Below are 11,837 nucleotides of genomic sequence, written 5' to 3'. Positions count from 1 at the left end.
AGACAACACAGACAACTCTGACTATTACATCTTATTTCTGATTATTGCTAATTACTTTCCTATTACTTCTATGCAGATTACTAATATATTATTTTTATATTGCAGATTACTTTCATCATTACACTTTTCTGATCTCCTAAATACTGAACATAAACAGTTTAATGTCAGTGCTCTGTGTTGGACAGTTGATGTAAATCTGTTGGTGAATTACCTGGAGGCCTCTGTCCTGGTCTCAAAGAACTTCTTCATTGCACGAAGACTCTCTGTGATTGTGGATGGTGTCCGTGATTAAGGACAATGTCTCTGCAATCGTGGACGAAGTCATCAAATCAGGAAACTCCGTCACTGCGACTTTTGATTGTCTCTGCGATAATGAACAGTGTCTCTGATCGTGGACGATGTCTCTCTGATCACAGATGATGTCTCAGTGATGTCATGGACGAAGTGGTGACACCTGGAGGAAATCAAAGAGAAACATACAAAGGACAATGATCAATGCACTACTACCTATTCCACATCAACAGTTTAACCATGAAAACACTGTCTGTTGATATGACAAAACTATTTAATTATAAGTTGTTCAGTTTTCAGTTATTTCACAGAAATTATTAATCAGTTACCATCATATGTAATACTACACTCAGTTAATACTAAGGTGTAAACTGAGATTTACACTGAATCAAAAGACTGAAAGCTCTTTCTTACATTAATAACTCAGCTCATTAACACGTTATTTTTCACATGGAGAAAATGTTGAGGACACACACCTCTTTTGTCTGTGAGGTGAGAGCTGGTGTTCCGTCCAGGCTGCAGCAGCTCAACACGAAGACCTGGACAACACAAGAACAACGCTTGAAAATCTAATAAACTAAATAATAAGAATATTTATTAAAAACAGTTCATCACTGAAACGCAAAAGCAGAGTGAGACAAACACACCTGTCCTTGCAGCGCTGCTTCAGGAGCCCCGCCCCCGAATTCATGGACGCGCATCTCCATGGAAACCAACACCAACAGCCGGCCGGGGAGGAAAATAGCGGATTCGAGCGCGTCCGCTTTTTCACAACTGAAGCAAAACAAACGTGATATAAAGCATCAACAAAGGAACGACACACACACACACACACACACACACAGCAGCCGCAACATAACGGAGTAAAACTACCAACAGTTGTTTGTTTAAATTGTTATTACAGAGCTACCGCAGGCCCGTAGATGTGTTGCTAAGCTAACAGGGAAGGTTTCCCAGAGCTAGCACAGCAGCCGCAGACAGCGATACTCACAACTCTCTTCCTAGCCAAACTAACGACAACAAGCAGGATATAACAACACTGACGACGTCTTTCTTTTAAAAAGTCTCTGATCTGAAGCGTTAGCGCCAGATTTGCCGTTTGCACCAGTGTCTTTGCTATGCTAATCCTACCTTTGACTCAAAACTGTTCTCAATCAAGTCTCAAGTCCTCACAAATAAATGACTGATCACTGATATACACAACATGGGATCAGTGTGGCCATGGACAGATCACTACACGGAGCCTTCACCTCAAAATATACCGGAAATAGACAAAAAAGACTTTCTCGTAAAACAACAAAAATGAGGGTAAACTCAAGAAATGTACAATCTAAACTGTACACACACGAACAGACACCATGCGATGCAAAAGGACTACAAGAAGACACAAAGCTGACCAGAAATAGATGTAAAACAAACAAGTCGAGATGCTACATGATGCAAAAAGACCATAAAGACCCAAAGCTTCTAAATAGAAACAGAAACCTGAGAAGTAGAACGATGCAAAGCTACTTCAACACGTTAAAAGAGGCTAAAAACGGAGATGCAAAATGACCAGAGATCACAACAAGCCTGAAAACAGAACAGATTTAAAATGAACTGCAATCAGATGCCACAAGGTTACCACTGGGTTACAATCCATACGGCCCACAACTCATGTCCGTTAGACACACAAACACACTCTTACCTAGGCAATAAAAAAGACTGACAATGGAGAAAATGTCACTAAAGGAACAGGCTAGCGCGAAAGCTCAAGTTAAAGCTAATATGCTAAGACTAATGCTAGCGCTCGACGCTAATTAGTTAGCTAGTTAGCCTTACCTTCGCCGCAGGAGTGATCAGTATCCAGCCTCAGAAAGCTTGTTTTAGCGTCCAGACTTGTTCGGTAATGAAATTTCTCACAGTGTAAGAAAACGAAGCGACTAATCTACGACTCAGACGCTGGTTTTAATCCGTATTTTCACTCGTTTTTTCCGCCTTTGTTTCTCCACCGCTCCGCTCTGTTCCGCGTCCGTCACGTTCAATGACGACAGACGCCGGGAGACAAACGCTGATTGGTCGACTGACTCTGCTCCGCCTAGCAACCGCTTCTGATTGGTCGAAGATGAGTTTTTTTTTTCATGCTTTTCCGCTACTCGCTCATTCTTACCGGAAAAGAAATGTTAAACAGTGGTTTTGAGGGAAGTGCAGAGCAGAACCACTAAATTTAGTTATAACCTGGCGGCAATTGACAAATAACTTAATGTAGAAGATAATCAAATTACATATGTGAACTGTTTGGATTCAGAATACCAACTACACAGTGTATTAATCACTAAAATAAGTATTAATAAGTAAAATCCAAACTTACCACAAAAGGTTAAAGAATTTCTGCAACGCAGCAGGTGAAGAATAATCCAACTGAAAAAATCTGCTTTTAAACATAATACTGTTATAGTGTAAAATAACAGCAATTTATAACTTAGTCTCTTAGTCTTGTTGGAATAAAAAGGGAATATTAGACCTGTAGCAGGAACTTTTATCTGGGAAACACTTTGGAGCCATGAATTCATGCACTTAAATTATTTAAATTAATTCTTAAATTTAATCAGGTGAACCCTGCAGAACCAGTAAACCAACACTCCTCTCTCTTCACAGATGTAGGATTTAAAGAAACTCAGAGTACAGATGTCATGCTGAGGCCAGCGGGTATTTGTCATTTTTCCTCTCTGATAATCTAAACTGTCTTTGTGGGATCATTGCCCTGTGAGTGGTAGCTACAGATGAGTCACACTCGAGTAGAGATGAACTCACGCCGATGATGAGGTGTTTCCATGGCAGAGATCTGATGTTTACAGCTTATAGATGATTAGTGCGTCTCACTCGTGTGCTCAGCTATTAGGCTTTATGTTTGTGGCAGTGATTCAGGGGGAAAATATCTGTGGAGAAAATAGTCGTGAGCAAATCAGGCCAGTGGAGTTAGCTAATTCTGCACAGCTCTTGAGTCCAGGGTCATTAAAAAAACGTAAGTATTCAGAGAGGTTCGGGAGAAAAGGCACTTTAAGACACTTTCTGAGAACTGTATTTATGCCTGAGTGTCCAAGTTTCCACTGCAGGATGGAGGTGTTTCCCTCAGAGAAATAAAACAGTGCAGATGAGCAAATAATCCAAATAATCCTGGTCTGACTGCTGATAAAACCTTTACTTAAACCTTTATTTATCCAGGATCTCTCTGCACCCTTCAACATTACATTTGGTCACTAATTTGAATGTAAAGGGGCACTCGATCTGACCAAGTGCCTCTCTGATTGGCCTTGATGGGTCTCTAGTCAGTTCGAGTGCCTCAGTGTCCCTCTAGTTGGCCTTAGTGTCTGTCTGACTCGGCCAGATTCCTCCAAGTGCTTAACTACAGTGCTGTTACTGTCCAGTGTTCCAGTGATCGGCCAAAGTTCTTTTTAAATCCACCTCAAGTCAGTTAAAATGCCACCCAAGTCGATTCAAGTGCAGCCCATGTCAGTTCAAGTGCCCCTCTGATGAACCTGTACTTTCTTGGTGGGTCTAATGTGCCTCAAGTGCCCCAGTCTGTACAAGTGCCCCCCTATTTGGTTCAAGTGCTTCTCTTCTTAGAGTGCTTCTGTTTTCAGCCCAAGTGTAAATCCAGTTGGTCCAAGTGCCCCACAGGTGTGTTTATAGTCACCATAATTGCCCCTTTTAAAAGTCTGAGTGCCCCAAGTGCCCCTTCAGTTAGCTTGAAAGCCCCTTTAGTTAACCAGACTGCCCTTGTGGTCAGCCTAAATGCTCCTATAGTCAAACACAATGCCCATCTAGTCAGTCCAAGTCCCCCTCAACTGCCCCTCTAGTCAAAAACAAACCTCTAGTTTGAGATCGATGACCGAGACTCAAAAACCACACCGATGTAAATTTTCAGTAGTTTTATTGAAAAATGCCTCTTCTGTTTTCAGAAATAAATAAGAAAATAAGGCTGTGGAATTCACAATCTGCAGTTAAAACATGAAGCAGCAACACCATGTCCATAGTCTTGCTCACAGGTTTCGACTGCATTCGATACTGAGAAAATGACAAGAATGACAACAACTATATTCTGGTTAAAACAAAATGAAATGTAACAAAAAAAAAAAAAACATACTAAATATACACCACAGACATGCAATTCCACCTTTGGTAAAATTAGCTGTGACGGAATAAAGGAAAACTGATAAATATTAAGTCTAGAGATACAAAATGAAAGCGGTGTTTAACTGCCATAATGAAACTGACGACACTGAATGAGAAGGATTATATTTAACATACTGGATGAACTGTGACAGAAAAAGAAATCATTTCTTATCTGATGTCTCGACACTGTGAACAGACATTTTCATTCCTCCACTACCATCACTAGCTTTGTTACAATGAGTGCACTGTTCAACACTGCTAGTTCATACAAACTCAATGCAAATATGTTACAAGCAAAAAGACACAAGTGGAAAAAGAAAAGCTCACAGGTTTTTTTTCATGGATTCGTAACTTTTTTCTTCCGTTTTTGAAAATTTTGCCTCTCGGTCGCTCCCTCCCTCCCTCCCTCCGTCCAAACCCTTCACCTGCCGCTAAAATGAATATTCACATACGTTTTAAGGCATTAAAGGTTATTTTTCCAATAAAGTCGAGGTGTCAAACCCCGTTTTTTTTTCTGTGTATAATGTGCATAATCCCAACAACAAACACAGGTTGAACAAGAAAAAAAAAGAAAAGGAGAAGGTGGTGTGTCTTAAGATGTTAGCCTGTTGGATGCCTTTCTTGATAGTGATCTCTTTCGACGCTGGTTTTGCGACACCTCATCCTCCTCGGGGACTGGGGCTACTCGGCTGTTGGGTTCAGGAGGGTATTGGCCTGCTCGGAGATAGCGTTTGGGCCAATTGAGCACAAGTTTTTTTTCTCATCATGCACAAAAAGAACGGGTTGAAGTTTAGTTTTCTGTCAGACTGCTAATTAAAGCACTGATGCGGATACAGGGGCACGTCCACAGTGTTTCTGAGTTTCTTGTTTGATACAGAACAATTTATTCCTGTTTTTAGCTCAGTACTTTGTGAAAGTTGTAAAACCTACGATAAAGTAACTGAGCTAACAGCGTGAATTATCTTCAAAATCAGCTGAGGAGACACTGAATCAGAGAGAACGAGGAGGTTGGTTAACAAATATTTTAAGGGGTCTCAAAGTACAAGTGTGTTTTATCTGTTACTGTCTTGTCTGAAATGTGTAGTTATGAACTGTTTGTATTTTACATCCATGCATTATGCGTTTATGTAAGTATGTTCTATCTGTATATAAGACAACTTTCCTTCTGGACAATAAAGCTGATCTTATTTGATCAACTTGTTGCAGCAGTTTTGTGTGAGTTCAAACTAGAGCTGAGATGATTCAATGAAAATTAATCAGCTGCAATTTTGATAAGTTTGAGTTATCTTTTCAAAAATGCCAAATATTCTCGTTCCAGCTTCTGTTTGATCGAACATTTTATAAAACTAAAAAGATCATAAAAGTAGCTCCAGTTCAACACAGAGTCGGAGTTATAGCCTCTTGTTGTGGTGGAGCGATGGAAATTGATGATTTATAACAACACTGTCATGTATGTTACTGTTGGATTAAAGGACAGTTTGTAGCAGGAAGTGAGGTGTAAAGGTTAACAGGTTCCAACAGTTCTCTTAATGTGTGAAGTATTTAACATCACAAACAGTTGAGTTCATGTCAGTGTCAGGTTGTTTCTACACACTGTGACTGTGAGACAGTTTCTGTCTTTGAAAGAATCTGGTTTAATTTAGTCCAGCTGATCATAAACTTTGAACAAATAGATTCACTGTTTGATAAACTGGAGCCTCCTTGAATTTCACTCTCGACACCACAGGATTCATTCAGTGGCTGTTCTGGAGCTCTCAGTCGTGTCACATGATCTTCACCAGCGGATGTAGTTTTCCCAGTTCAAATTTCCACTTTAAAGGACCAACATGAGTGAGCAGTATGGAAACATGCTCTGAAAAGAGGACATTTTACAGCAGGCAAACTTCATCTGCTGATGAAGATCATGTGATATGACTGAAAGCTCCAGAACAGCTATTGAATGTACCCTGTGATGACAATTTCCATTCTCTCCCTGGACTTAAGATGGACTTTGATTGGCTGAGATGAATCAGCAACCAATCAGCTGTCAGACTGAGTCAGTGTGGACACGCCCCCGGAGACCACCTCAGTGCTGGGATCTTTTCCCTTTGGTGTCAGAAGCTCAGGTGTTTGTTCAGGTGACTTCTTCACTGTCATTTCTCCACAACTCACTCATTTACAAAATAAAACAACAAAACATTTCTACATTTAAATCAAGTACGAGTTCGTCTACCACCAGCCTGGAGACACTCCTTTGGGATTGCATTGTTAGTATTTCATCACATACAGAAACGGTTGAAGTGGTTTTGGGGAGAAAAGTAAAATAAAACAAAAAAGGTAAAAGCTTAGATTCTTTGGTTTTTTTGTACATGAAGTGGCAAATCTAAACTTCCAGGGTCACATGTGCAGAAGTGATTCAGTATGGCCCTGAGCAGTTTAAAACAGCTACAAACACATGGGCAGGAAAATTTTAAAAAAGAAAAAAAAGAGGCGTTTTGTTGGCATTCAGCAAGCAGCAGGTTGTTGTTTGCAAGGCACAAGCTTTAATACTACAGATGTTAAAAACTAAATTTAGTGGACTCGGTTCAAACATCATTTACAAGGCACAAATTAGTTTATTTACACGTCACCTCGAGAGAAATGCTGTTAACAGGGTTGTTGCTGCTGTTGTTGCTGGAGATGCTGCGGTGGTTGCACTCGTTTCTCTGTTACACATCCACCTGGGTTAGTATTTGTTTGGGGTTGTTTGTTGTTGTTGTTGTTTGGTGCATGCTCCTCCACTGAACACAAGGTTTCTTTGTCTGGTTCTTTGGCTTCAAGATGCAAACAGGCCACTAAACAGGTCGGTGCCATCACCGCTGCTGCTGGTGGTGTTTTGTTCTACGGGCTGTGAGTCGATGTTAGTACTGGTTCCCTCTTTGTTGGTGTGTTGTTTGTTAATGGTTTCCTTTGGCGGTTATCCTTTAAAACAGCTCTAGAGCGTGTGAGCAAATGTTTCAGTTACAGGACTTTGAGTTTCGTTTTTTTTTTTTTTTTTGCTTTTTTCAGGAAGTCAGCGAAAGCAGCACAGGCGGCATAGAAAGTTTACTATGGTGAACCTGAAACAGGCCAAAGAGGAGTGAAGGTGTCAGTCAGGTCAAAGCAGAACATTACGAGTTTCTTTGTAATGATTAGTGAATAAAAGTTACTGTAGTTTCTACACATGCATTAATCCTCTTACCAGGAGATTCACTCGTCCACCATCTCACCCAGAGTCAGACCATCAACACGTATATAAAGAAAGAATGAACACCTTCTGATCTATGTTGTAGAAGAAGCGATGGATGATGATTATTATGGGCAACGGTTCTGATGACTGATTTAATGTTTCAGTAATTTTTGAAAGAGAAAATTCACTGTTTTCAGCTCAGATATGAAGAAGTTTCCTTTGTGTCTTAATCACACAGTAAAGTGAAAATATTCCATGTTTGATGATGTTATCTCGGTCTTTAGAAAACTGTGACGAGCATCTTTCACCACTTTCTGATGTTTTATAAACCAAAGAGCTGATGAATCAATCAAGAAGACGTTATTCATGATTCATCGAGACTCTTACTGAGCTTTAAATTTCAGAGCCTGTGTGAGGGCTGACTGATGAGTTTGTGTCCTGTGGTGAAAGGAGATAAGTTTAAACAGCTCTCGTTACCTGGAGCTGTTGAACTCGTCTCCTTCTGCCTCAGTCTATAAACTTATCAATCAAGCATCGTATTTCACAGCCACAAATCAAACTGTAGAAGGTGAACATGGACAGATTTTAGCTTCAGAGATGTTGGAAGGTGTCGTTCTTTCTTCTCATCTGACTCTAGCTGAGACGGAGAACAAGAGGATTTCCCAAAATAAAGTTAATGTCATTTCAGTTTGAAGAGTTTCATCCCAAATGTAACCGTCTGTCGGCTGAGTGAGGGTTACAGTTACAGGAAGTTGTTTTATACTCGTCGTTCTGAGCAGCTCCTCTTACATACCTACGTATCCTTGCCCGTTGTAAGGAATGCCGACACACTGAGAAGAGTCGCAGTATCCGGGAGGTCCAGGGGGCCCGCGGACTCCGGCGTATCCTGGACGTCCGGGGGGACCGCGAGGTCCGGCAGAGCCTGCAGGGCCTGTAGGTCCTGTCCTGCTTTCTCCTGGTGGACCTGTTGGAAAAACACAGGAACCCGTTCAGGTCGGGGACACAATCCTGTATTTCACTGTACCAGTTTGTAACAGGACCCTCAATAAAGACATGGAGTCAGGAGACGTGGAGTTTTGTCAACATTTGGCAAACTCTTATCAGGAATAACTAAAAGATGAAACAATCCAACTGTTAACAAACGTCTTGTGTAATGAAGCGAGTTTACTGTGAAAACTGTTGATTCTCAGAAACACTGAAGCTCTGCATGTTTTTATGATCCTACTTGGAAATTCAGCTTTGGATTGTTATTTCTGATTAATTCAGAGATTAATTAGGATTTATTACGCTGTAGTAAAACTGTCTCAGCTAAAACCTCCAGGCGGTGTTTCGTGATCTCTGAACCAAACAGATAATTATGGCTCAGTGTCATCACCGTGCTCCGGCTCCAGCTGGAAACATAATATATTAAAAAAAGAGCTGTTGTAACGGCTGCTGACAGTCTCGGGCACAACATTTGGAACATAAAAATGAAAAGAACTAAACTATGAGTGGAAAAAAGAGAAGAGGCAGGATTTGCTGATCCTTTTTCCCTCCTCTGCGTGATGTCTAGACATGGACAAAGCCGGCTTGGAAAGTTTCCCTGTTGGTTCGTCTCCTCCTCGCTCGTCTCCAGCATGTGTTGTGAATGAAGCTCTTCCACCGTGACTCACTGCTCTGTCCACTTCCTCTGCTTCCACTGTTTCAACAACTTGACCTTGTTTGCTGCAGAGAAATGTTTTTTTTTCCTTCTTCCATTTGACAGGCTGGATTATCTCAGAGTGGTGAGGCTGTAGTCTGGGTCCTGGATTACTGCAGGACCGGGTACAGGTGTGATTAGTGGGGGCGCTCGGAGGAGCTGGGCAGGATGACGACATGACTGTGGTTTGCAGCTGAGTGTGAGGTGGTGGGGATGAACCTCCAGGTCTCAGGCCATCAACCCTCCCCTGTGGTCACGAGCTCTGGACAGAGACTGGAGGAAGGAGATCGCAGATACAAGCGGCTGAAATGAGTTTCCTGTTTCCTCTGGACTCAGCCTGAGGAGCTCGGAGTAGAGCCGCTGCTCCTTCGCATCAAAAGGAGGTGGTTGAGGTGGTTTGAGTGTCCTAAGCACTTTTCCTTGGAGGTTTTTCCAGGCTCGTCTACCTGAGAGGAGACCCAGATCTCACCATCTGTCCTGGGAACACCTCAGGACTGTCTGGACCCGACGCTGAAGAAGAGGAAGAAAAAGGTTGGACGGGTTTAAAAAGAATCAGTGACGTACCTGCGGGCCCTCTCGGTCCTTTCTGTCCAACTCCTGACGTTCCTCGGTCGCCTTTCTCTCCGGGAGGACCTGAGGGAAACACACCGAATCAGAGCCGAGGTCAAAGGTCGTAACGTCCCTGGAGTTACAGATTAACTGTTCTGTGAGAACTTTAAACAAACGGTGTGATCAGAGATGTCTAATCAATAAAAGTGCAGAGATACGTGTTCTGTTTTCTGGCTGCTGTTTAACCTGTGCAGAGAAAGTGTGAAGAACATGAAGACTAATTGTTGGGCCTATAAACACACTCTGTAGGTTTAGGATCACTGTGAAAACTAAGAGGACTGTGGAGCGAAACGAACACTTGAACTTAAGTCGCTGTTTCACTTCTCGTCCATTGTGCTGGAGAACGAAGCCAGAACAATGAGAAACATGTTGCAGAGCTGAGCCTTTCTGCTCTCAGTGTCAGATGATGTTTCTCTGCTCGAGCTCTCCAACATGTTTACTGCTGCCGGCAGGAGCCACTTATTCTGACTCTGTAAACACAGTAATGGTTTTCTAGTGGATCTACACCTCCTGTATGCTGAATGTGTGAGAGCTCCTTCTTTAAATAAGCCTCATTGTCTCGCATCATAAACGTTGCCGTCCTGATTTACCGCCTCTATTTCTTTATATAATAAAAGCAGAAAAATAAGTGGAAACTAAATGAGTAGAGGGAAACATTTTACTCAATCACCAGAAAATCAGAGCCTGTTAGCATCTGTGATGGTTTTGTGCTTTTTAAATAAACCTCTCTCCCTGTAGATAATCACTGTTGGGTTCGTTTGTGCGATAATTCTGGAGGTGATCAGAGGTTTGGTTTATTTTTCGGACTCCTCCTGTGCTGTGGATCGACGGGGTCGTACCTCTCTCTCCCTGCTGCCCAGGTAAACCTGGACTTCCGGGGAAGCCGTTCCTTCCTGCGGCGCCGGGCTCTCCGCGGGGTCCCTGCCTGCCGGGAGGTCCGGGAGGCCCCGCTGGTCCCGGGCTGTTGCTGCGGTACATGCCGTTGGGGATCTGGTTCAGTAACGTGTTGACTCGAGTCATTTGTGCTGCAGCAGGCGGCGGCGGAGGAAAAAGGAAACATCAAAACAAACCCAAACAGCGAGTGGCAGACTTACTGTATCATGACAGACGAGAGGCAGGTCCGAGTCTGGCTCTGAGCAGACGCAGAGCCGTTTCCAAATGGAAAAACTGGACTACTTACCGCTTACTAGCTGCTCGCAAACTTGTCTGGCAATGGATCGCATCATGTTCTGAGGAGCGAAGTCGCCCTGGGTTCAGAGAAGAAGGATTTCAGTTGAAAATACGTGAAGGATTTTAAACCAAACCTCACGTCGCCTGAGGTTTATTAAAATGTTTTTCTCACTTAATGTTTCTCTGAAGGTTTGTGGTTTGAATCCCTGTTTGCTCTCTGTTCTCTGTCTTCACTTTAATGTCTATGTGTATTCAGATCCTGAGAACTGCATTTCCCATGAGCACCTGCATGAACAATCACAGACGTGCTCTGTCTGATGTCGTTCTAATCCTCTGAAGACGTATATGAATCTCCACATCTGTCTTGTTTCTAGTTTTTGAAACAGGAAACTGAACGGCTGTCACATTTTCTTCAAATAACTGATCTGAGATTTGAAGTTTCTGAGCTTCTAAGACGTTAGAAACATTCATGTACTCACTCTCTCTCCCTTGTCTCCCTTGGGGCCGACAGCTCCCTGAAAACAGAAACACAAACCTGGTTAAACTGTTGAAACTCAGAGATGAAGCTGAGGAGACGTGACAGCGAGGACACTCACAGGAGGACCATTGTCTCCGGACTTTCCTGGCTGTCCTGCAGGGCCTGGAATTCCAGGAGATCCTGGAGGTCCCTGCAGAGGAAACGGAGAGAAACCAGTGAAAGACGAACGTTTGGATGTGATCATCAGAAGTTCTCCAGAAATATTCCAC

General features: G+C 42.5%; 1 protein-coding gene and 1 long non-coding RNA gene across 5 annotated transcripts in view; both read right to left on the bottom strand.

Moving 5' to 3' along the window:
- Positions 1 to 798: 798 nt before the first annotated feature.
- On the bottom strand, positions 799 to 2,586 carry LOC108882258 (uncharacterized). The gene is made up of 3 exons (XR_001960759.1): positions 2,113 to 2,586; positions 939 to 1,065; positions 799 to 830 (listed from the first exon to the last, which is right to left on the bottom strand). It is a non-coding gene; the product is annotated as an uncharacterized LOC108882258 (long non-coding RNA).
- Positions 2,587 to 4,187: 1,601 nt separating this feature from the next.
- Positions 4,188 to 11,837, bottom strand: part of col12a1b (collagen, type XII, alpha 1b) — a 105,635-nt gene continuing 97,985 nt past the window's right edge. For 3 of the 4 annotated variants that reach the window (XM_018674645.2, XM_018674647.2, XM_018674649.2), the window contains 7 exons: positions 11,687 to 11,758; positions 11,570 to 11,605; positions 11,101 to 11,167; positions 10,760 to 10,945; positions 9,876 to 9,944; positions 8,427 to 8,597; positions 4,188 to 5,160 (listed from right to left, as the gene is read on the bottom strand). In XM_018674645.2, coding sequence (XP_018530161.1) covers positions 5,039 to 5,160; positions 8,427 to 8,597; positions 9,876 to 9,944; positions 10,760 to 10,945; positions 11,101 to 11,167; positions 11,570 to 11,605; positions 11,687 to 11,758 — 723 coding nt within the window. In that variant the 3' untranslated portion in view covers positions 4,188 to 5,038. Of the gene's footprint in view, positions 7,524 to 8,426; positions 8,598 to 9,875; positions 9,945 to 10,759; positions 10,946 to 11,100; positions 11,168 to 11,569; positions 11,606 to 11,686; positions 11,759 to 11,837 lie in introns of all 4 variants that reach the window. The other variant, XM_018674648.2, reaches the window with a different exon arrangement.

Source organism: Lates calcarifer, linkage group LG7_1 (assembly GCF_001640805.2).
Source record: "Lates calcarifer isolate ASB-BC8 linkage group LG7_1, TLL_Latcal_v3, whole genome shotgun sequence".
Taxonomy (NCBI): Eukaryota; Metazoa; Chordata; class Actinopteri; family Centropomidae; genus Lates; species Lates calcarifer.
Note: the sequence above shows the minus strand (reverse complement) of the source record. Positions and strands in the feature narration are given on the sequence as shown.